The 26144-nt window shown below is 45.6% G+C and overlaps 1 protein-coding gene across 1 annotated transcript in view; it reads left to right on the forward strand.

Moving 5' to 3' along the window:
* The first annotated feature begins 20438 nt into the window (after positions 1–20438).
* Shcbp1l (SHC binding and spindle associated 1 like) overlaps positions 20439–26144 on the forward strand; it is a 46031-nt gene continuing 40325 nt past the window's right edge. The window contains exon 1 of the mRNA XM_045143539.1: positions 20439–20966. Coding sequence (XP_044999474.1) covers positions 20439–20966 — 528 coding nt within the window. The remainder of the gene's footprint in view (positions 20967–26144) is intronic.

The raw sequence follows: 26144 nt of genomic DNA on the forward strand, positions 1-26144 counted from the left end.
AAGACATTTTCTCAGTGGGATAGCCTTTGTTTGTTTTAAATATTTTTATTTATTTATTTAAAAGCAGAAAGAGACAGATACATGTAGAGAGAGACAGAGAGAATGGGCATGTCAGGGCCTCCAGTCACTACAAACGAACTCCGGATGCATGTGCCACTTTGTGCGTCTGGCTTCATGTGGGTACTGGGGAATCAAACTCAAGTTGCTAGATTTTGCAAGCAAACGCATTACTTGCTGAGTCATCTCTCCAGCCCTAGCCTGTGGTTTTGATGGATGCACTAGAAGATGGATATATGGAGTTGGAGATGGGGACGTTCTGCTGCTGACCCAGGGAGGCGTAAACTGAACACATCTGTACGCCAAATGAAATTTTAAGCTCTTTTTACACAGTATCTCATTTAATTCTCATAGCCACTGTCATTCCCACTTGTAGGAGAAATGGAACTTCAGAAAGGCAAATGTGTTTCTCGAGGTTGCATCGCTTTCGATGGGCTGTGTTCACACAGCCTGTTTGTCTGCAAAGGTGGTTCTGGCTTCCAGAGTTCTCTGTCCTGACAAGTATACTGACTAGTAAAGCACAAAAGGCGTGTCCTGCCTCCAGAAGTGGCCTCCGAAAGCCTTCTCCCTGGGAATTCCACTGAGCTAGGGTTCCGCATCAGGAACGGAGGAGCTTGCCGGAGCCACTTTTCCTCCAGGAAATACTTCATTTCCTCCAGGAGAAGGACCCTCTTCCCTTTCCACACAATTCAATAGGCTTCAGAGCTGAGACAAAGAATTACCTTTGATTCTTTTTTTATTTTTCATGTGTGGGTGTGTGGGTTTGCAGGAGCATACATGTATGTGGGTGTGTCTGCATGTATGTGTGCATGGGTATGGAGGCCACAGGACAACCCTGGGTGTCCCCCTCAGGAAGGCTATCCACTTTTATTAGAGTCCCTCATTGACCTGGAGTTCACCAATTAGGTTAAACTAACTGGGCAGCAAGCCCCCAAAGATCCTCCTGCTTCCACCTCCCCAGCATTGGGATTACAAGCGCTTTACCTGGGTTCTGGGAACCAAGCTCAGGTCTTCACGCTTCAGGGGCAAGCACTTTACTGATTATCTCCTCAGCCCCTTTTCTTTCACTTTCTTTTTTTGGTGGGGGGGGGGGGAATCAGAAACCCAGAACCTTAAAAATGCTAGCCAAGCTGAGCTATTATATCCCTGGCCCATTTTTCTGTTTGTTTTTTAAGGCATGAGCTCATGAACTGACCATGACTTTGAAATAATAGCTGAAAGTGATGTTGGATTCTTGATCCTCCTGCCTTCACCTCCCAAACTGTGAGATTCTAGGTGTGCACCACACCTGGTCTTCCAAAAGTCTTTTTTTGTTTGTTTGTTTTTGTTTTTGTTTTCCAAGGTAAGGTCTCATTGTAGCCCAGGCTGATCTGAAATTTACTATGTAGTCTCAGGTCGACTCAAACCCATAGCAATCCTCCTACCTCAGCCTTCCAAGTGTTGCGATTAAAAGTGTGTGTCACCACGCAAGACCTTGTTACAAAAAGGGGCAAAAAAGGAAACTGGGGCTGGAGAGATGAATTAGAGGTTAAGGCACTTGCCTGAAAAGCCAGAAGACCCAGGTTTGATTCCCCAGGACCCATGTTGGCCAGATGCACAAGGTGGTGCATGGGTCTGGAATTTGTTTGCAGTGGCTGGAGGCCTTGAAGTGCCAATTCTCTCCCCCTATCTCTCTCCTCACTCTCTGTCTCTTTCTATCATAAATAAATAAATATTATTAAAATTTTTTAAAAGGCCGGGCATGGTGGCACAAGCCTTTAATCCTAGCACTTGGGAGGCAGAGGTAGGAGGAGTGTCTTGAGTTTGAGGCTATCCTGAGACTACATCGTGAATTCCAGGTCAGCCTGAGCTACAGTGAGACCCTACCTCAACAAAAAATTTTCTAAAGGGCTGGGCTGATGGCTTAGCAGTTAAGGCGCTTGTCTACGAAGCCTAAGGACCCAGGCTCAATTCTCCAGGTCCCACATAAGTCAAATGCATGTGGTAGCATGTGTGTCTAGAGTTCGTTTGCAGTGGATAGAGGCCTTGGTACACCCATTCTCACTCTATCTGTCTCTCTCTGTCTCTAATAAATAAATAAATAAGTAAATACAAATGAAATAAAAAAAAAAGGGGGAGGCTAAAGAGATTGCTTAGTGGTTAAGACGCTTGCCTGCAAAGCTAAAGGACCCAGGTTTGATTCCCCAGGACCCACATAAGCCAGATGCACAAGGGGGCACATGAGTCTGGAGTTCATTTGCAGTAGCTGATGACCCTGGCGCACCCATTCTCTCTCTCTCTCTCTCTCTCTCTCTCTCTCTCTCTCTCTCTCTCAATCTCTCTCTCCCTCTTTCTGCCTGTTTCTCTCTCACGGCCTCAAATAAATATTTTAAAAATTAAACTTAAGGGCTGGAGAGATGGCTTAGCAGTTAAGCACTTGCCTGTGAAGCCTAAGGGCCCCGGTTTGAGGCTCGATTCCCCAGGACCCACATTAGCCAGATGCACAAGGGGGCGCATGCATCTGGATTTTGTTTGCAGTGGCTGGAGGCCCTGGTGCGCCCATCCTCTCTCTCTCTCCCTCTCTCTCTCTGCCTCTTTCTCTGTCACTCTCAAATAAATAAACAAAAAAAAATTAAACTTAAAAATAAATAAATAAAGGGAACTGGGAAGATGTCTCAGCTATTAAAGGTGCTTTCTTACAAAGCCTACTGGCCCGGTGCTAAGTTCACAAGCCACCACATAAGCTGGATGCAAAAAGAGGTGCAAGTGTCTAGTGTTCCTTTGCAATAGCAAGAGTCCCTGGCGCACGCACACACATATGCACAAATACATTTACATTCTTTTAAAGTAGAACACAAGATTTTCTTTTAAAACATTTCAGCAATACAAAATCGTATGGGACCTACTGAAATTCCTCTCTCACAACCATATTCCTCCCAGCGGCACCTCTCCTCTGCGGGCCACAGCCGTGTGATGTCTGAACTTCCTTCCAGCCTTTTTCTGGGCTTCCACAGGTGGCTGTGGTGGTTTGACTCAGGTGTCCTCCATAAACTTAGGTGTTCTGAATGCTAGGTTCCCAGCTGATGGAGATTTGGGAATTAACGCCTCCTGGAGGCAGTGTATTCCTGGCGGTGGGACTATGGGTGTTATAGCCAGTTTTCCCATGTTAATGTTTGGCACACTCTCCTGTTGCTATTGTCCACCTTATGTTGGCCAGGGGGTGATGTCCATCCTCTCTGTTCATGCCATCATTTTCCCCTGCCATTGTGGAGCTTCCCCTCGAGCCTGTAAGCCAAAATAGACCTTTTTCCCAGAAGCTGCTCTTGGTTGGGTGATTTCTATCAGCAATGTGAACCAGACTGCAACAGTGGCCAACCACAAACATGTAAATTTTGGGGGTGTGTCGGGTGTGCGTTGAGTGTGGGCTCACACATACCACAGCACATGTGGAGGTCAGAGGACAGCTTTTGTGGGTAGGTCCTCACCTTTTACTTTGCTTGCTCTGGTTGCCTGGCTACCTGGTCCATGAGCTTCTGGCAAATTCTCCTGTGTCTGCCTCCCTTGCTGCCCTAGGCACACTGGGATTACAGAGACTAGCCAGTATTGCCTGGGGTCAGGCTTGCATAGTGAGTGCTTTATCCACTGGGTCATCTCCCAGCCCTCAAAAATGTCTAAAGTGGGCTGGAGGGATGGCTTAGCGGTTAAGGCATTTGCCTGCAAAGACAAAGAACCCAGGTTTGAATCCCCAGGACCCACATAAGCCAGATGCACAAGGTGGTGCATGTGTCTGGAAATCGTTTGAGTGACTGAATGCCCTGTGCACCCATTCTCTCCCTCCCTCACCGTCTCCCTGACTCTTTCTCTCTCCCTCTCTCAGATGTGTGTGTATGTGTATACATGTATGTGTGTGTGTGTGTGTGTGTGTGTACTTTTTTTTTTGTTTCTTGGTTTTTTGTTTTTCAAGGTAGGGTATGTCTCTCTAGCCCAGGCTGATCTGGAATTCACTATGCATTCTCTGGCTAGCTTTCAACTCACAGAAATCCTCCTACCTCTGCCTCCCCAGTGCTGGGATTAAAGGCATGAGCCACCACGCCAACTTCAAATACGTGCTTTTTTGTAGGGTCTCATTCTAGCTCAGGCTGACCTGGAATTCACTATGTAGTCTCAGAGTGGCCTTGAACTCACAGTGATTCTCCTACCTCTGCTTCCTGAGTGCTGGAATTAAAGGCGTGTGCCACCACATCCAGCTTAAATATGTGCTTTTTCATGACACACACAATTCTGCAAATTGTTCCCCTGTGTCCCATCTCCTCACAGTATGTCTTTGGGGGCTCTTTCCAAAGCCTTCATTTTATTGTCATTGGTTGTTTAGTCCGGTAATCACATTGTTTACTCTAACTTACACCATTACAAAAACTGCTAAACACCTTCTGCTGGATGGTCGTTAAGAGCATGAACTGTGGAACCAGGCTGCCTGCCTTGGAATCCTGGCTCTGCCACCTCACAACTCTTCCTTTACCTGCCTTTGCCAGCCTGGGTTCATTTCCCCAACACCCACATAAAGTTAGATGCACAAAGTGTGCTTGTGTCTGGAGTTCATTCCAGTGGCAAGAGGCCCTGGCCCACCCATTCATTCTCTCTCTTTCTGAAGTTTAAAAGAAAGAGAGAGAGGGAGGGAGGAAGGGAGGAAGGAGAAAAGAAATGTATGCTCTTTTCAAATTACAGAACTGTTGTCGCTGGTAGCGACCATCAAGACTGACATGATGGGGCTGAAGAGATGGTTCAGTCGCTAAGGCGCTTGCCTGCAAAGCCAAATGACTCAGGTTCAATTCCCCAGGACCCACATGCCTCTCTTTGGCAAAGCTCATGTGCCCTTAAACTTACAAGGTTGAGTCTCTTTTCGTGTTGGTTTATGTAAAATGAAATTTAAAATCCTGTATTTATCTCAGAGTTAAAAGTGGAAGATAAAAGAAGTATGGGAGGTTTAGGTTCAGCATTCATCGTCAAAGGTTGAAGATTCAGCAGCACGTCACGCCGGAGGTTCAAGAAGCAAGAGCATGTGTCTGCTTGTCCTCTAAACCAGCTCTGCTCCCGGCTTCTGAGTCAGGGCTCCGGCTGCGGCCTCCGCCCCGCCCCGCCCCGCCCTTTGAGATTGGGACTGCACGGCCCGACAGCTCTCTACTGCCCTCCTCTGGTCAGAGTAAGGAGATACACACCATCCAAGGGAGAAAAACAAACTCAGATCCATTGCTAAATGGAAAGTTTAACCCTTATTTATCTGTTCAGTTGAAGGAACCATAAAATAAACTGGTGCAAGTACATTTCATGGCATCCTCTTGAGCACATCTTCAAATATTAAAAAACAAATTTCCACCTATACAAAACTTCAACATTTCCTACAACCTCACTTGATATCGCCTGGAAACTCAATTCTCCAGGAATTCACCTGGAGTTCATTTGCAGTGGCTAGAGGTCCTGGCACACCCATTCTCACTTTTTCCCCTCTCTCTGTCTCTAATAAGTAAATAAATAAAAATAAAATCTTTTTTAAAAAGAAAGAAAATAATTTAAAAATAAAAAAGAAAGAAATTGGACTGGAGAGATGGCTTAGTGGTTAAGCACTTGCCTGTGACGCATAAGGACCCCGGTTCGAGGCTCGGTTCCCCAGGTCCCACGTTAGCCAGATGCACAAGGGGGCGCACGCGTCTGGAGTTCGTTTGCAGAGGCTGGAAGCCCTGGCGCGCCCATTCTCTCTCTCTCCCTCTATCTGTCTTTCTCTCTGTGTCTGTCGCTCTCAAATAAATAAATAAAAAAAAAATTAAAAAAAGAAAGAAATTGGCTAGGCAGTTGAGGATATTAGGGTCTACCCAAAATGAATAGTTTTCTTTTCTTTTCTTTTGTTTTCTCTTCACCTGGTTAAAGCCAGAAATATCCTCGAGTCTGTAGGAGGGGATCTGATTGTTCCTTATTTCTTTTTTTCCTAAATTAATTCTCCTTCCCTAGATACTTGAGGAGAATAAGATTAAAAGATGCCTAAACACATGGCATGACATCTGGTTTTTCCTTATGTCTTCCCTGGAGGAGTTCTCTTCCCCCAGAAATCTAACAGGAAGGGCTGAGGAGATGACCCAGGTTCGATACCCCAGTATCCAGATGTACAAGCCAGATGTACAAAGTGGCACATGTGTATGGAGTTCGTTGGCAGCAGCAGGAGGTCCTGGTACACCCATACCCTCTCTCTGTAATTTTAAATAAATAAACATTTTTTTAAAAAATAAACCTGAGTTGGGCATGGTGGCACACCTTTAATCCCAGTACTCGGGAGGCAGAGGTAGGAGGATCGCCATGAGTTTGAGGCCACCCTGAGTCTACATAGTGAATTCCAGGTCAGCCTGGACTAGAGTGAAACCCTACCTCAAAAAAAAAAAAAAAATTAACAAAAAGTAACTTATTTATTTGTGTAAGAGAGAGAAAGAGAGAGCGCACCATGGCCTCTTGCCACTGCAAACAAACTCTGGATGCATGGGCCACTTTATGCATGTGGCTTTACATTCAGGATGCTTGGCTGTGGCTGAATTGAGGTCCAGAGCATCTTTTGTTGTCTCTTGTTCTCAGGGAGCTGACAGTAGCCACTGACCTGCCTTGTTCGTGTGGTTTTCTTCATCTGGCATCCTCTTCCTGCTTGTTTCCACCTCCCAACATTCAGGCCAGGTTCTAACATGTGGCTCTAATCAAAATGAACCCTGTTTTCTTCCATGTTTGTACAGTACATTCTGCCCCATTTTGCATGATGCTGGAAATACTTCAAGTGCAGGTGACTCAGGAATTTGGGTTACGTTTGAGAGCGATGGAGCCATTTCTGGGTCTTGGTTGGGCTCTTAATTCAGGAGTTAGGTGCCAGGCACTCCTGGTCACACAAACCTTCCACTGAGTCAGTGACCTCCAGGTTATTGTCCTGTGAATTTGAAGAATGAAATCCATAGACCACCGAGGGTGAGGTTCAGGAAGATTTTATTATAGACCTTAAGAAAAGGAAAGAAGACACAGCTCCCCTGCGAGCAATCTGCCTGGCAATTCCAATATGGGAATGTGGAGTGTCTCTGAGATTGGCAGAGCCATTCTTGAGTCTTGGTTGGGCTTTAACCCAGGAGTTAGGGTCACACTCATGCAAAACTGCCACGGAGTCAGTGGTCTCCAGGTTCTTGTGCGATGAATTTGAAGAATGAAACCCACAGACCAGAGAGAGTGAGTTTGCTTACTATAGAGTATAAGGGAAGGGCGGAAGGCAGGAGGAAACCCCTTCTGGTGGCTCTGACTGGGGTCTTTTCTGGGAATTTTCTGGATGGGGAGTGAGCTGGTCAGTCCAGTTCCCATGCCAGCTGTTCATGGGCTTTATAATCCTATTCACATCATCCTGTCAGGTTTATTTATTTATTTATCTATTTATTTTTTCGTTTTCAAGGTAGGGTCTCATTATAGACCAGGCTGACATGGAATTCTCTATGTAGTCTCAGAGTGGCCTTGAACTCATAGTAATCCTCCTACCTCTGCCTCCTGAGTACTGGGTTTAAAGGCATGCCACCACGCCCAGCTCAGGTTTATTTTTTAAATGTTTATTTATTTAAAATTAGAGAGAGAGAGAGAGTATGGGTGTACCAGGACCTCCTGCTGCTGCAAAACAAACTCCATACACCTGTGCCACTTTGCACATCTGGCTTTATGTGGATACTGGGGTATCAAACCTGGGTCATCTCCTCAGTCCTTCCTGTTAGATTTCTGGGGGAAGAGAACTCCTCCAGTGAAAACATAAGGAAAAACCAGATGTCATGCCATGTGTTTAATGTGAGAATTGCTTTAACTGTAAGAAAGCATTGCATTTACTGGTTTGTAATCAGTGGGCCACTTACCATGTGTCTAGTGTTATGCTAAACATAAAGTGTACATATACTCATTACCACACACTGTTATTTAAGTTGTGTTTTACAAGCAAGAAAACCAAGGCCTTAGAGAGAAAAAAAAACTTTATGATTACAGAGTAGCCAAGCCATTGCTCCTAGGCAGGTTGGCTAGAATCCATATCTTAATTTTTTTAATTTACTTGCAAGCAGAGAGGAGAGAGAGAGAGAAAGCGGACGCGCCAGAGCCTGTGTCTCTTTGTGTATCTGGCTTTACATGGATACTGGGGAGTCAAACCAGAGTTATTGGGCTTTGCCAGCAAGTGCCCTAACAGCTTAGCCATCTCTCCAGCCCCAAATTCATGTTTTAATTTTAATTTTTATTTATTTGAGAGCAAGAAAGAGGCAGATAGAGAGAGAATGGGCATACCAGAGCCTCCAGCCACTGCAAATGAACTCCAGATGCATGTGCCTCCTTGTGCATCTGGCTTACATGGGTCTTGAGGAATTAAACCTGGGTCCTTTGGCTTTGCAGGCAAGTGCCTTGACCTCTAAGCCATCTCTCCAGCACCCAACTTAATGTTTTTAATCAGTAAATACCTAGAGCTATGATAGTTTAATTCCTAGACAATACTAGAGGCTAGAATTAATTTGGCTTTGGGGTGCTGCTCCAAACCAATTTTATTTATTTTTATTTATTTTTGGTTTTTCCAGGTAGGGTCTCATTCTAGCTCAGGCTGACGTGGAATTCAGGGTGGTCTCGAACTTTCGGTGATCTTCCTACCTCTGCAACCCCCCCGCCCCCAAGTGCTGGGATTAAAGGCGTGTGCCACCACACCTGGCTCCCAAATCCTTTTTAAAACCAAGGCATTCACTCTCTTAGTTGTCAGAAGTATTGGCTGCTAAAAATCTGAGCCTCTATCTTCAAGTCAGCTTTGGCCAAAGGGAGCTGCCATAACCAAGGTTATGTGTCTTCTCACTGGGAGCCCACATCTAAAGACCAGAAAGAGTAGAGATGGAAGCCAAGTGTGGTGGTTTGATTCAGGTGTCCCCCATAAAGTTAGGTGTTCTGAATGCTAGGTTCCCAGTTGATAGGGATTTGGAAATTTGCAGGCAGTGTATTGTTGGGGACGGGCTTATGGGTATTATAGTCAATTTCCCCATGCCAGTGTTTGGCATACTCTCCTATTGCTGTTGTCTACCTGATGTTGGTGAGGGGGTGATGTCCACCCTCTGCTCACATCATCATTTTCCCTGCCATGATGGAGCTTCCCCTCAAGTCTATAAGCCAAGCTGCTCTTGGTTGGATGATTTCTACCAGCAATGCGCACCTGACTGCAACACCAGCCATGGTGACACATGCCTTTATTCCAAGCACTTGGAAGGCAGAGGTAGGAGGATCTCCATGAGTTTGAGGCCACCCTGAGACTACATAGTAATTCCAGGTCAGCCTGGGCCAGAGCAAAACCCTACCTTAAAAAAACAAAAAGAAGCCAGATGTGGTGAAACACACCTTTAATCCCAGCACTTGGGAGGCAGAGGTAGGAGAATTGCTGTGAGTTCAAGGCCACTCTAAGACTACATAGTGAATTCCAGGTCAGTCTGGGCTATAGCAAAACCCTATCTTGAAAAACAAAAACAAACAAAAAAGAAAAGAAAAGCCTACCCCTTAATTTATTGCAGGACAGTTCTGAAGGGTCATCCCAGTTTCCCAGTTAGGAACCCCATTAAGAGCAGCTGAGAATTCAGTTACAATGATTCATATTTACTAATAACCTAAACAACGCCCTTTCCCCATTCCTGTGCTTCTCATTCCCATACAGATTCTTTGGCAGAAAAGAAAGGAAGGCTGGTGTGCTTAATCCACAATTTAAAGGGAAGTGTGAGAGTCAGCAGGCATCTACTGCAGCCCATGAAAACATCCTCATTTCCGCCAGGTGTGGTGACACACGTCTTTAATCCCAGCACTCGGGAGGCTGAGGTAGGAGGATTGCCGTGAGTTTCAGGCCACCCTGAGACTCCATAGTGAATTCCAGGTCAGCCTGGGCTAGAGTGAGACCCTACCTCGAAAAAACAAAAAAAAAAAAAAAAGAAAAGAAAAGATCCTCATTTCCTACTAAAGGGTAGAAAACCTGAGTTCCATGGTTTACTTATTTACTGATGTGTGTGGTATATGCACACGTGTGTGTAGACATGCAAGCCCCATATGCGTGTGTGTGGAGTCCAGAGGGTGTTCTCTATCGCTCTTCCATCTCACTTCCCTGAGACAGAGTCTCATTGAGCCTGGAGCGCTTTGGTCAGCCTGGCTAGCCAACAAGCCCCAGCGATCCCCAGCAATCTGTCTTGACCCGCTCCCTAGTCCCGGGGTTTCAGGCGTGTGTGGCCATGCCCAGCCTTTCATGTGGATGCCAGGGACAAATTCAAGTCCTCATGCTTGTGCAGTGACCGCTCTTACCCACTGAGCCATTTCTCCAGTCTCTAAGTGCCAGGTTTTTAAAATATTTTATTTTTATTTATTTGAGAGAGATACAGAAATAGGCAGGTAGAGAAAGAGAGAATGGGTGTGCCAGGGCCTCCAGCCACTGCAAATGAACTCCAGATGCAAGCGTCCCCTTGTGCATCTGGCTTACTTGGGTCCTGGGGAATCGAACCTGGGTGCTTTGGCTTTGCAAGCAAACGCCTTAACTGCTAAGCCATCTCTTCAGCCCAGTTCCAGGATTTTTTTTTTTTAATCAAGCCAACCAAGTTTAAGGGAAGGTTGACTTTGAAGCTTGCTGTAGCAAAGTCAGGTTCGGATGGGCAAGGTTGGGATCCTGAGATGGGGACATCTTGGTTGGTGAGATTGAAAAGTTGTCTTCCTAGATTCCTCTGAGCCTCTGTGCTTATCTCTGTCCGCTAAGGGCCAGCGCCCTCTGAGCCTACAGATGATGCATAGGCTCCTGACTCTGAAAAGCACATGTGCCACTGGCCATCGGACCAATAAGGACAGTCACAACCTGCAATATTCCAGCCAAGGAGGTGTTGGGCTGCTGGGGAAGGAAAAGGCCCAGCCCCTGAGGAATCTGCTCATGTGGACTGACCAGAACTGGGGAGCTTACCTGGGAGTGGACACCAAGGGCATTGGAGCACAGAAAGGGACATAGGCTTGGACAACAGAGAGCTGATCGATATGGCTAGACTTTAAGTTAGTCACATGATATATGTGACCCTTTGTGATACAGCTTTTGCATATCTTTTTATTTATTTATTTTTATTTTTTGGTTTTTCAAGGTAGGATCTCACTCTAGCTCAGGCTGACCTGAAATTCACTATGTAGTCTCAGGGTGGCCTTGAACTCACAGTGATCCTCCTACTTCTGCCTCCCGAGTGCTGGGATTAAAGATGCGCACCACCACGCACCCGGCAGTTTTTGGGTATCTTGACAACCTGAGTTGTTTTTTTTTTTCTAATTTTCTTTTTGTTTAAATATTTATTTATTTATTTGAGAGAGCAAGGAAGAGAGAGAGAGAGAGAGAATGGATGTGCCAGGGCCTCCAACCACTGCAAATGAACTCCAGACACATGCACCCCCTTGTGCATCTGGCTTATGTGGGTCCTGGGGAATTGAACGGGGGTCCTTAGGCTTCACAGGTAAATGCCTAAACCGCTAAGCCATTTACCCAGCCCAACAACCTGAGTTTTTGGTCCTAATTTTTCTTCTCTGTTCTACTATACCAGTCTACCTAGGCCAAGTTTATTTTATTTTATTTTATTTTACCACTCTATGAAAACACTAATCTCTCCCTTCCCCTCCCCCCCGCTTCCTCACTGCAATTTAACCCTACTTTACCCCTATTGCGGCCCTGCTTCAGTTGCTTATGGCCTACTTCTCTTTCAAAATTCAGCCCTGTTGGGCGTGATGGTACACACCCTTAATACCAGGCAGAGGTAGGAGTTTCACCATTTGTTTGAGGCCATCCTGAAACTATATAACAAATTCCAGGTCAGCCTGGCCTAGAGTGAGACCCTACCTCAAAAAACAAAACAAAACAAAACAAAACAAAACAAAAATCAGCCCTTCTGGTATTTTATCTAGTAATAGAATAAAAATTAATGGTTTTGGGGAAAAAATTGGGCAATACTGAGATTGCCAACACAATGTTCTAATATATCTTGATTTAGCAATCCAGCCTCCCCCATGGGAAAAATCAGAACTGCAGGCAAAAGCTTATGCACAGAGATGTTCAAAATGGCATACTTAACAAAAAATTAGTGTAACTTAAACATCTGGAAAAATAGAGCAAAGTGGGCTGGAGAGATGGCTTAGCAGTTAAGTGCTTGCCTCTGAAGCCTAAGGACCCCGGTTCAAGGCTCAATTCCCCAGGACCCACGTTAGCCAGATGCACAAGGGGGTACACCCATCTGGAGTTCCTTTGCAGTGGCTGGAGGCCCTGGCGTGCCCATTCTCTCTCTCTCTCTCTCTTTCTCTCTCTCTCTTTCTCTCCCTCTTTCTCTCCCTTCTCTCTCTCCCTGTCTATTGCTGTCAAATAAATAAAGAAAAATAAACAAAAAAAAAGAAAAATAATGGGAAAGTGTGGGGGTGGGGAGGGAGGGAATTACCATGGGATATATTTTATAATCATGGAAAATGTTAATAAAAATTAAAAAAATAAAAAATAAATAAATAAATAAAAAGAAAAAGAAAAAGAAGAAAAATAGAGCAAAGTAAATTAAATCCACATAAAAAATTACACGTGCCGGTCATGGTGGCACCCGTCTTTAATCCAGCATTCAGGAAGCAGAGGTAAGAGGATCGCTGTGAGTTCCAGACCACACTGAGAATACAGAGTGAATTCCAGGTCAGTCTGAGCTACAGTGAAAACCTACCTAAAAAAGAAAAAAGAAATTACATGCAGCTATTGGAAATTATGTATTTAAAGAATTTATGCCGGGCGTGGTGGCGCACACCTTTAATCCCAGCACTTGGAGGCAGAGGTAGGAGGATCGCTGTGAGTTCAAGGCCACCCTGAGACACCATAGGGAATTCCAGGTCAGCCTGGGCTAGAATGAGACCCTACCTCGAAAAGCCAAAAAAAAAAAAAAAAAGGGCTGGAGAGATGGCTTAGTGGTTAAGCGCTTGCCTGTGAAGCCTAAGGACCCTGGTTCGAGGCTCTGTTCCCCAGGTCCCATGTTAGCCAGATGCACAAGGGGGCGCACGCGTCTGGAGTTCGTTTGCAGAGGCTGGAAGCCCTGGCGCGCCCATTCTCTCTCTCCCTCTATCTGTCTTTCTTTCTGTGTCTGTTGCTCTCAAATAAATAAATAAAAAATTTAAAAAAAAAGAATTTATAAAATGATAAATAGAAAGATAAAAAATAAAAGTTACTATGAGCTAACTTTTTTAATATGTGATAGGAAAAATCTCAAGAGGCTGAGGCAGGAGGACTGCCATGAGTTCAAAGCTAGCTTGGGCTACAAAGCAAGATGCTGCCTCATACACACACAATCCCAAAATCTAATAATAGTCATTGCTGAACCCTGGCATTATAAGTTGATTTTTCTTCTTTATTAAGCTTCTCCGTACATACTAAAATTCACTCAGGATAAGCCGGGCGTGGTGGCGCACGCCTTTAATCCCAGCACTCGGGAGGCAGAGGTAGGAGGATCACCATGAGTTCAAGGCCACCCTGAGACTACAGAGTTAATTCCAGGTCAGCCTGGACCAGAGTGAGACCCTACCTCGAAAAACCAAAAAAAAAAAATAATAATAATAAAATAAAATTCACTCAGGATAAAAGCATTGTTATATCATTAAGAAAATACAATAAAATTTTATTACTATAACCTTTTTCTTTCCAAGGTAGAGTTCCGCTCCAGCCCAAGCTGACCTGAAACTCTCTCTGTAGCCCCAGGCAGGCCTCAAACTCACAGTGATCCTCCTACCTCGGCCTCCTAAGTGCTGGCCTTAAAGGCTTGCACCACCACGCCCAGCTTGCTATATAACTTTTTTGTCTGTTTGTTTATTTTTGGAGATAGGGTCTCACTCTAGCTCAGGCTGACCTGGAATTCACAATGTAGTCTCAGGGTGGCCTCAAACTCATGGCGATCCTCCTACCTCTGCCTTCCAAGTGCTGGGATTAAAGGTGTGCACCACCACGCCCGGATTATATAACTTTTTTAAATTTTTTTAGTATTTTTTATTTAAAGACAGAGAGAGAGAGAATGGGTGTGCCAGGGTCTCCAGCCACTGTAAACAAAGCCCACATGCATGTGCCCCCTTGTGCATCTGGCTAATGTGGGTCCTGGGGAATCAAACCTGGGTCCTTCGGCTTTGCAGGCAAGCGCCTTAACTGCTAAGCCATCCCTCCAGGCCTTATATAACTTTTGCGACAGGGAACATCTGTAGCACTGGCTGGTTTAGAACTCACTACATGGCTCAGGCTGGTCTCAGACTCATGGCAATCCTCCTGCCTCAGCTTCCCATATGCTGGGGCGGTTGGCATGAGTTGTCACCCCTGGCTCAGAAGATAGGCACTTGCTGCGCACCCCTGCACACCTGAGTTCAGATCCCAGATCCAAGTTACGAAGCCAGAAGTTGTGGCAAGTTCATGCAACCCCAGTCTGCAAGAAGGGAGGCAGAGACAGGAGAATTTGCCAGAACCTTGGAAATGTAGTGGTGAACAACAATGAGAGAGAGAGGTGGAAGGCAATGACCTGAAAGTGGTCCTCTGACCTCCACACATGGCCTCCTAAGCACATGTGTGCCCACACTGACACATACAAACACACTACTAAATAAATTAGTGCATTTTAAGAATATTTTATTTTTATTTATTTATTTGAGAGAGAGAGAAAAAGAAGCAGATAGAGGTCAAGAGGAAGAGAGAGGGAGAAAGAGAGAGTGAATGGACACACCAGGGCATCAAACCACCACTGCAAACAAACTCTAGACACATGTGCCATCTGGTGCATGTGGCTTATGTGGGCCCTGGGGAATTGAACCTGGGGCCTTTGGCTTTGCAGACAAGAGCCTTAACTACTAAGCCATCTCTCCCATTCAATGAATACATTTTTTAAAGTGATTTTTTAGCTGGGCATGGTGGTGCACGCCTTTAATCCCAGCACTTGGGAGGCAGAGGTAGGAGGATCACCATGAGTTCAAGGCCACCCTGAGATTACATAGTGAATTCCAGGACAGCCTGGGCTAAAGTGAGACCCTACCTCGAAAAAAAAAAAAAAGTGATAAAAAAAAATATTTTATTTGCATTTATTTATTTGAGAGAGAAAGTAGGCACACCAGGGCATACAGCCACAGCAAATGAACTCCAAATGCATGTGCTACTTTCTGCATCTGGCTTACATGTTCCTGGGGAATCAAACCTAGGTCCTTTGGTTTTGTAAGCAAGTGCTTTAACTACTAAGCTATCTCTCCAGCCCTAAAGTGATTTTTAAAAAGACTCAGTGGGGCTGGAAAGATGGCTTAGCGGTTAAGCGGTTAAGGTAGGAGGATCACTGTGAGTTCAAGGCCACTCTGAGACTACATTGTAAATTCCAGGTCAGCCTGAGCTAGAGCAAGACCCTACCTCGAAAAGCCAAAAAAAGGGGGGGTGCCGTATAGAAATGGTTCAGTGACTAAGGTGCTTGCCACTAAGGCCTAAGGACCTGGATTCCATTCCTCAGTACACACATAGAGCCAGATACACAAGGTAGCACATGTATCTGGAGTTCCTTTGCAGTGGCTAGAGGCCCTGGCATACCCATTCTCTCCCTAACTGACTCTCTTTCTCTTTCTCTCTCAAATAAGGAGATTAAAACTATCTTAAAAAAAAAAAAAAAAACACAGAACCAGGTGTGGTGGCATATGCCTTTAATCCTAACACTCAGGGGGATCACTGTGAGTTTAAGGCCAGCCTGAAACTACATAGTGAATTCCAGGTCAGCCTGAGCTAGAGGAAGACACTACCTAGAAAAATGAAAAAAAAAAAAGAAAAGAAAAAAGAGAGATAAGGACTTAAGGGAATAGTATTGTATATAAGTAAGTAGATGAACAAATTACTGGGGGTAGAAGGGTCTAAGGGAGGTCAGGAGAATAGACTGAGTAAAGGAAGGGTGAGGAGAGGATTAATCAGAATTTAAGATGGCTGGGTGTGGTGGTTCATACTTTTAATCCCAGGCAGAGGTAGGAGGATGAGGCCACCCTGAGACTACATAGTGAAATCCAGGTCAGCCTAGACTAGAGCAAGACTCTACCTCAAAAAAAAAAAATAAAAAAGAGCTGGAGAAATGGTTTAGCAGTTAAGGCACATGCCTGTGAAGCCTAAGGACCCATGTTTGATTCCCCATGTCCCATGTAAGCCAGATGCACATGGTGGCGCATACATTTGGAGTTGTTTACAGTGACTAGAGGCCCTGGCATGCCCATTCTGTCTCTCTCTCATAAAAAAATAAAAATAAAATCTTTAAAAATATTAAGATGGTATGAATAAGCCATATGGAAACATACTTTTTTGGACAATGGTGCACCCAAAAGCCATAAATTATTACTAGAAAAATTTCAGTACCAGGGATGGGATATCTTCTTCCAGTGAGTTGATGGCCAATGAGGTCTTGATACCCCCAAAACATTAAAGGCCATGGCCAAGGCTCTTGGTTTCCCACCAGGAATAGATGGTAAGACCTTATTGCTGAAGGTTCCACATGCTTGGGCTGCAAGGTCACTGAGAAATCTTGCTGGAGCTGAGCTGAAAACCCCCTCTGCCCAGCTCCCCCGCGGGTAGTGCTGGGGGAGGACCAGGCCGGCTGGTTCCTCCCAAGGGGTTGAGGAGGAGGGTGGGTGTCCACGGCCAGGAACAAAACCACCAAGCCCGGAGTCTCATCAAAGCAAGAACTCACTTTAGTGTAACCAGCAGGTGTTTATATAATGTTGAGAATGAAGGTGGGGATTTTAGGATGGGGTGAGGTGTAAGGGCCAATAGCATACTGCGACCTCTGAGATGACTGGTTCTAACTCTAACTTCCTGTGCGGAAGTAGCAGGCCAGAGGCCATTTGGCTTCCTGCTGAGTCAAAGCTGGCCGGAGGTAGTTTGCCAAACTTTAGCTAGGCTCAGGAAGTTCCACTAGGCCTCACATCCGGGCCTCTCAAGGCCCAACACTCCTCCATGTAAACCAGCTGACAGAAAGCTGGAATAATCTATGCTGCATGTAGCTCCATGGGAGAGAGAGAAATCATTAGTGGAGATAAACAACAGTGGACAATGTAAACCTTAAGTTTGGCCAGCCAGGCCAAATGAGCCAACAGGTGCAATAGTGGCACGTCTGTTACGGGGGAAACCAACCACTTTCTAATTGGACTGGAGGCCTGCTCCACTGGAGGGAATACATGCCAGAGACTGACAATTTAGTCAAAAGCCTGCGACGGGGAAGTCATGAGCTGTCGGGGTGTAACGCCTGCTGGTGTCTGGCCAAATGCATATATTATTCTCACCACACTGCCCTGTAAGCACTTTTCTTAACCTTCATACCCATATATTAAGGCTACTCTCCTTTTTGGTTAGAGAAGCTACTCTTTTCAGATGGCAGTGACCTCTGGGATGACTCAGAAGGCACCATAGTGCTGAGAAGAAGTGACAGAGTAGTGCTCAGCACTGAAGCATCTCTATCACACCTTCCAAGGTTCAGGATCCACTGCAGAAGAGGTGGCGGAAAGAATGTAAGAGCCAAAGGAAGGGTAGGACTCCTTCCAATGCACTCCTCCAGACACAAAATGGTCTGGATATCCACGACCTTGCAGTGCCTGGTACTACCTACACAAGACCCTGATAATAGGAGAAAAAGATGATAACTTCAAAATAAAAGAGAGACTAATTGACAGGGGGAGGGAATATGATGGAGAGTGGATTTGTGAAGGGGAAAGTGGGGGAGGGAAGGGAATTATCATGGTTTATTGTCTATAATTATGGAAGTTGTCAATAGAAAAAAAAAGTTTAAAGCCAGGCATGGCTGAGGTAGGAGGATTGCCATGAATTTGAGGCCACCTTGAGACTACATAGTGAATTCCAGGTCAGCCTGGGCTAGAACAAGACCCTACCTCAAAAAGCCATAAAGAAAAAAAAAAAAAAGTTTTTTTTAAAAAAAGGAAGAAGCCAGTCATGATGTCACATGCCTCTAATCCCAGCACTGGGGAAGTAGAGGTAGGAGGATTGCTATGAGTTTGAAGTCACCCTGAGACTACATAGTGAATTCCAGGTTCCAGGTCAGCCTGGGCTAGAGTGAAACCCTACCTCAAAAAACTAAAAGAAAGAAAAGAAAAAAAATTCATGTTAAATATCACATCTGGAAAAATGGTAGTTTTCTTCTATAATATGGATAAAATCACAGCACTCAGGAGGCAGAAATAGGAGAATCACTGAGTTCAAGGCCAGCCTGAATCTACATGGTGAATTCCAGGTTAGTCTGAGCTAGAGTAAGACCCTGATTCAAAAAAAAAAAAAAAAAGACAGAAGGGAGGGAGGGAGGGAGGAAGGGAGGGAAGGAGGAAGAATGGATGGAGGGAAGGCAAGAAAAAAGAGGAAGAAAGAAGGCAGAGAAGGAGGAAGGTAGAGAAAGAAGGAAGAGGGGCTGGGGAAATGGCTTAACAGTTAAGGCATTTGCCTGCAAAGCCTTCAATTCCTCAGGACCCATGTAAACCAGATGCACAAGGGGCACATTCATCTGGAGTTTTTTTGCAGTGGCTAGAGGTCCTGGTGTGTTCATTCTCTCTGTCTGCCTCTCTCTCTCTCTCAAATAACTACCTAAATAAATAAAATATATTTTCAAAAGAAAGAAATGAAGAAATATATTTTAATTTGATGAGTGAAATCTGCAGTTATAATGGTATCACTTTCAAGAAAGTACAGGCCTGGAGAGCCAGGTGTGGTGGCACACACCTTTAATCCCAGCACTGGGGAGGCAGAGGTAGGAGGATCACTGTGAGTTCGAGGCCACCCTGAGACTACATAGTGAAGTCCAGGTCGCCTGGACCAGAGTGAGACCCTACCTCAAAAATCCAAATAAAATAATAATAATAATAAAGTATGGGCCAGCTGTGGTGGTGCACACTTTCAAACCCAGCACTTTAAACCCAAGAGGCAGAGGTAGGAGGAGAGGAGGATCACTGTGAGTTCTAGGCCACCCTGAGACTACATAGTGAATTCCAGGTCAGCCTGGCTATAAACTAAGACCCTACATTGAACAACAACAAAAAGTGCAGGACTTCTGACAAAAGGGATAAACTTAAGAGTTAAAACATGTTGTGTGTTGTAATTATTCCCTGAACTACTAAAATGATACTAATACTGTTTTCCTCAAAAAAACCTCAGAGCTTAACAGGATGTTCTTCCAGAGGAGGGTGACGGAAGGGAGGTGTTTTTCCTACACTCCTCTCCACAGGAGCTGTCAGCCCGGCACGGTATTTCACAACAAGACTGGAGACAAACTTTATTCCAGCTGGCTCGTTCTACACTCCATCTGCTGGTCTCCCAAATGTGATCTCTTGAGTAGACTTCTAATGTGAAAATATTCATGGTTTGCTCACAGGACTCCCACTGGAAATGTGTGCACTTTAGCAGTTATATAACAGAATCTTTTTTATTTAAATTCATTTATTTGCAAGGGGAGCCGGGGGAGAGGGGCAGGGAGAAAGGAAGAGTGTGTGTGGGCACAACAGGGCCTCCTGCCTCTGCAAAGGAACTCCAGACACATACACCACTTGGTGAAGCTGGCTTACATGGGCACTGGGGAATCGAATCCCAGTCATCAAGCTTTACAAGCAAGCGCCTTTCAGGGCTGAACCATCTCTCCAGTCTAGAATCTTTCATGTGAGAGTTTTGAGCAGCGTAAAGGAGACCAAACTCGTCCATTGGGCATTACCACATCTTGACAAAAAGTGAACATCCTTTTTAAATGTAAAGGAAATCTTATTCTGAGAATTATGAAGAAAGTTGGGGGCAGATCCTAGTGTCTTCTCTAGTTCTAAGTAGATGGTCCCAGATACCACTACCTCCCAGTATAAAAATATTTTTTCCATAGCCGGGCATGGTGTTGCATGCCTTTAATCCTAGCCCTTGGGAGGCAGAGGTAGGAGGATCACCATCAGCTCAAGGCCACCATGAGACTACATAGTTAATTCCAGGTCAGCCTGGATTAGAGTTAAACTAACTCGAAAAACGGAAAACAAAAAAACAAAACAAAAAAAAACCCACATTATTTCCCGTCCCCCCTCCCCCAAGGCTGGAGAGATGGCCCGGTGGTTATAGGCACTTGTTTTCAGAGTCTGATGGCCTGGGTTTAGTTCCCCAGTACCCACATAAAGCCAGATGCACAAAGTGCTGCGTGCATCTGGAGTATGTTTGCAGTGGCTAGAGGCCCAGGCACCCATTTTCATTCATCCATAGCCCCCCCCCACCCGTCCCTTACAAATAAAACTTTAAATATATATATATATAGAGAGAGAGAGGGTACTGAATAGGTTGATATTATAGATATGTAAGTACAATGATTGAGACGGGGAGGGCCCGGGAGGACTCGCCCGGCCCCGGGGTCCCCTCGAGCCTGGGCGGCGCTCGTGACGGCCGCGCGTCCCGGCGCGGGGCTCCGCCAACGGCTGCAGCAGACGGTGTGGAGGGAGCGGCGGACATGGCCTCGACCTCCAGGGCGGCCGAGCGTGAGGACGTGAGCCCCGGCGGGCTGCAGAAGGACGCCGCCTCCCCGGGGCCCGCGGCGGAGGCGGCGGCGACGGTCAGCCCGAAGGACGCCGCGTCCCCGCTGCGGGCGGTGGTGGTGTCCCCGCGGCCGGTGAAGGGGAGAGCGGGCCGGGAGGCGGCCCGGCGGCGGCTCCAGCTGCAGCGGGTCCGGGGCGAGGGCTCCGGGGAGGCGGCCGCCGAGGACGGGGAGCGGCACGTCGCCGAGGTGGCGGCCGAGGAGGCGCGGCCGCTGCCCCCCGGCTGCGCGAACCCCTTGCGGGCGATGTGGCGCGAGCAGAGGGTGGCGCTGTTCTGCGACGGCGTGCTGCGCGGCTGCAAGGTGCGCCACGCCCGGGAAGCGGGAAGCCTCGGCGGGAACGGGGGCGGCCGGCCCGGGAGTCCGCGTCTCTCTAAGGACACGCACGCACGCACGCACGCACGCACGCACGCACACGCACACGCACTTCCAAACAGACTTCTGATCCAAACCCTAGAGAATTCCCAACTTGTGACAGGCACCCACACGCTAAGATCCTCAAAGCAAGCGCCTTTGACCCCCGAGTCATCTCTCCAGTCCTGCTCCTTTGCTTTTACAGATGGACTGTAGGAGGAGGCTCCCATGAACTCCCCAAGGAATTCCAGACTAGATTGCCATACATGAAAGGTCACTTAAGACGACGGCCTGATGGAGCGTTTGGAGGGCTGAGACATGAAGGCATATGGGGTTTCATCATTACCCCGGGCACACATCTTGGTATTCTCAGATAGCGGTAGCAATTGGTGCCCAAACGTAAATCTAAGATGGCATTGGAATTCTAAAATGTTTATGCTTTAAGAATGGTTCCCTGGGCCGGGAGTGGTGGCGCACGCCTTTAATCCCAGCACTCGGGGAAGCAGAGGTAAGGAGGATCGCCGTGAGTTCGAGACCACCCTGAGACTTCATAGTGAATTCCAGGTCAGCCTGGGCCGGAGTGAGACCCTACCTAGAAAAACAAAACAAAACAAACAAACAAACAAAAGAATGGTTCTCTGGGCTGGGGAGATAGCGCAGTCCGTAAAGTGATAAAAGTGCTTGCTGTGCCAACGTGAAAACCTGAATTAGATCCCCAGAACCCAGGGAGAAAGCGGGGCTCTGAATGCTCACCTGTAATCCCTGAGGCGGCAAACAGCAAGGTCAGGCTACTGTAACCGGTGACTCCAGGCCAGCAAGAGACCTTGTCTTAGAGGAGGGGAATGATGTTCCTGAAGATTCCACACACCATCAAAACACACACACACGCACGCACGCACGCACGCACACGCATTGAATGTAAAATCAGACTCATGTGCTTGGACCCTTGGTGCCCAGCTGGTGGCGCTGTTTTGGAAGGTTGTGAAACCTTTAAGAGGTGGAGTCTTGCTGAAGGAAGTGTGTCACTGGCGGTGGGCAATGAAGTGCGACCATTCCTGCTTTTGCTACCTGACAATGTGACTTTTGCTTCCTTTTTTTTTTTTTTTAATTTTTTTAAAAGGTGGGATCTTTCTCTAGCCCAGGCCGACCTAGAATTAACTGTAGTCTCAGGGTAGCCTCGAACTCACTGTGATCCTCCTATCTTTGCCTCCCAAGTGCTGGGATTAAAGGCATGTGCCACCATGCCCAGCTTGCTTATTTTTTATAAATATTTTTATTCATTATTTGCAAGTAGAGAGAGAGAGAGAGAGAGAGAGAGAGAGAGAGAGAAAAGGAATGGGCTGCCAGGTGTAATTGAACTCCAGATGCATGTGACACTGAGCATACTGTTGAATCAAACCCAGGTCTTCAGGCTTTGCAAGCAAGTATCTTTAACCACTGAGCCATCTCTCCAGTCTTTTTTCTTTGCTTTTTGAGATAGGTTGTAGGAGGAGGATCAAATGAAATCTAGGCCAGACTGGGCTGACAGTGAGTTCCAGGTCAGCTTGGGCTAAAGTGAGACCCTGCCTCAAAAAACAAAATAAATATTAAAAATAAAAACAAGCCAGGCATGGTGGTACACATCTTTAATCCCAGAAATCGGGAGGCAGAGGTAGGATCACCATGAATTTGAGGACACCCTGAGATTACATAGTGAATTCAAAGTCAGCCTGGGCTAGAGTGAGACCCTGCTTCAAAAAACCAATAAATAAATAAATAAATAAAATAAAAACAGCCAAGTGTGGTGGCGCACACCTTTAATCCCAGCACTTGGGAGCCAGAGGTAGGAGGATCACTGTGAGTTCAAGGCCACCTTGAGACTACATAGTGAATTCCAGGTCAGCCTGTACCAGTGTGAGATCCTACCTTGAAAAACCAAAAATAAGTAAATAAATAAAAATAAAAACACTGGTTGGAAAGATGGCTTAGCAGTTAAGGCGCTTGCCTGCAGAGCCTGAGGACCCTGGTTCAGTTCTCCAGTACCCATGTAAGCCAGATGCACAAGGTGGTGCATGTGTCTGGAGTTCATTTGCAGTTGTGGCTAGAGGCCCTGGTATGCCCATTCTCTCTCTCCCTCTTTCTCTCTCAAATACATAAATAATTTAAAAAATAAATAACACCATCACTATAAACTAGGAGTTTATTAACGACTAGTTTATATTAGATATTAAGAATTGGAGGACGGGTCTATTAAAATCAGCAGAAAAACATGTAATTTATTATCATTAATTATTGCCAAATGAATATGTTTCATAATAGACTATCCTGTAGGTAGCTGAATTTAAAGTAAAAATCAGGAGCTGGAGAGATGGCAGTTAAAGTGCTTCCCTGAAAAGCGTAAGGACACAAGTTCAATTCCCCAGTACCCACATAAGTCAAATGCACAAGGTGGCACGAGCATCTGGAGTTCTTTTGCAGTAGCTAGAGGCCCTGGCACATCTGTTCTTTCTTTTTATCTGCCTCTTTCTTTCTTTCCCTCTCCCTCTCCCTCTCTCTCTCTCTCTCTCAAAGAAAAATAAAAGCCGGGCATGGTGGCTCACACCTTTAATCCTAGCACTCAGGAGGCAGAAGTGGGAGAATCACCGTGAGTTTGAGACTACCCTGAGACTACATAATGAGTGCCAGGTCAGCCTGGGCTAGAGTGAGACCCTACCTCAAAAAACATATATATATATATATATATATATATATATATATATATATATATATATATGTATGTATGTATTTATTTATTTAAGCCGGGCATGGTGGCACACGCCTTTAATCCCAGGACTCGGGAGGCAGAGGTAGGAGGATCACCATGAGTTCGAGGCCACCCTGAGACTATACATAGTGAATTCTAGGTGAGCCTGGGCTAGAGTGAAACACTACCTTGAAAAACAAAAATAATTTTTTTAATCAAATGGGCAAATATTTATCGGTACTTAATATATTCATATATTTTATAAAATGAAGGGGAAATAAAAATTTTCTTTGAGGCAAGCCCAACAGACTGCCCCCTTTTTGAATGAAAGGGAGCCACAGCAAGACAGAGAAAGAGAAGGAGAAAAGGAGAGAATTGGCATGCCAGGGCCTCCAGCCAGGGTAATCAAACTCCAGAAGCTGTGCCCTCTTGTGTGCAACCTCGTGTTTGCATCACCTTATGCATCTGGCTTACATGGGACCTGGAGAGTTGAACATGGGTCCTTAGGATTCACAGACAAGTGCCTTAACCACCCCACAACTTTAATTTTTTTTTTTTTTTTTTTTAGTTTTTTTGGCTTTTCGAGGTAGGGTCTCACTCTGGTCCAGGCTGACCTGGAATTAACTCTGTAGTCTCAGGGTGGCCTTGAACTCATGGCGATGCTCCTACCTTTGCCTCCCAAGTGCTGGGATTAAAGGTGCACACCACCATACCCGGCTCACAACTTTAAGTTTTTAAATAATTTTTTACTTTATTTATTGATTTATTTATTTTAATTTTTTTTTATATTTTGGTTTTTCGAGGTTGGGTCTCACTCTAGCTCAGGTTGACCTGGAATTCACTATGTAATCTCACAATGGCCTCAAACTCATGGTGATCCTCCTGCCTCTGCCTCCCAAGTGCTAGGACTAAAGGCTTGCGCCACCACACCCAGTTCACTTTGTTTTTATTTATTTGAGAGAGAGAGAGAAAGAGGGAGAGAGCAAATGGGTGCTTCAGGGCCTCCTGTCACTGCAAACGAACTCCAGACGCAGGCACCCCCTTGTGCATCTGGCCTATGTGGGTCCTGGGGAATCGAACCAAGGTCCTTTGGCTTTGCATGCCAATGCCTTAATCTCTAAACCATCTCTCCAGCCCACAACTTTAAATTTTTATGTACTTATTTTCTTTCTGAGACACTTTCATGTACCCAGACTGGCCTTGAACTCACTATGAAGTGGAGACTGACCTTGAATTCCTGATCCTCCTGCCTCTGCCTCTCAAGTGCTGAGATTATAGATGTGGGCCACTTTGCTCCTTGAATATATTGAACATAGGTGACATCATTTTTAAAGTTCATAAAAATAATTTCTGCGAGGCTGGAGAGATGGCTTAGCTGTTAAGGCATTTGTCTGCAAAGCCAATGGACCCAGGTTCAATTCCTCAGGACCCATGTAAGCTAGATGCACAAGTGGTACATGTATCTGGAGTTTGCAGCAGCTGGAGGCCCTGGCATGCCAATTCTGTCTCTCTCTCTCTCTTTCTTTCTCCCTACCTCTCCCTCAAATAAATAAATAAAATATTTTAAAATATAAATCAGAAGGCTAGGAAGATGGTTCAGCAGTTAAAGGTACTTACTTATATTTTTTAAGGTTTTTTTTTTTTTTTTTTTTTTTGGTTTTATAAGGTAGGGTCTCACTCTAGTTCAGGTTGACCTGGGATTCACTCTGTAGTCTCAGGGTGGCCTCGAACTCACAGCAATCCTGCTATCTCTGCCTCCTGAGTGCTGGGATTAAAGGTGTGCACCACCACGCCCAGCTTTTTTTTTTTTTCAAATTTTTATTAACAACTTCCATGATTATAAAAAAATTCCCATGGTAATACCCTCCAAGGTACTCACTTATAAAGCTTGCTGTACTGGGCTCTATTGCCAAACCAGCCATATAAACTAGATGCAAAAAGTAATACAAAGCCAGGTGTGGTGGCACACGCCTTTAATCCCACCACTCAGGAGGCAGAGGTAGGAGGATCACCATGAGTTTGAGGCCATTGTGAGACTACATAGTGAATTCCAGGTCAACCTGAGCTAGAGTGAGACCCTACCTCAAAAAACAACAAAAAGAAAAAAAAGGAAAAATGTGTCTCAAGTGTCTAAACATTCATTTGCAGCAGCAAAAGGACCTGGAGCACCCATAAGTGCCCCCCACATATGCAAATAAATGACTTTTTTGTTTTATAATTTTATTTATTTACTTGCAAGCAGAAAGAGAGAGAATGGGCACTCCAGGGCTTCCAGCTACTGCAGAATGGACTTTAGAAACATGCATCACTTTGTGCATCTGGCTTTACGTGGGTATTGGGAAATCAAACTTAGGTCATTAGGCTCTACAGACAAGTAACCACTGAGCCATCTCTCTAGTGAAACC

This window comes from Jaculus jaculus, chromosome 1, assembly GCF_020740685.1.
Source record: "Jaculus jaculus isolate mJacJac1 chromosome 1, mJacJac1.mat.Y.cur, whole genome shotgun sequence".
In the NCBI taxonomy this organism is placed as follows: Eukaryota; Metazoa; Chordata; class Mammalia; order Rodentia; family Dipodidae; genus Jaculus; species Jaculus jaculus.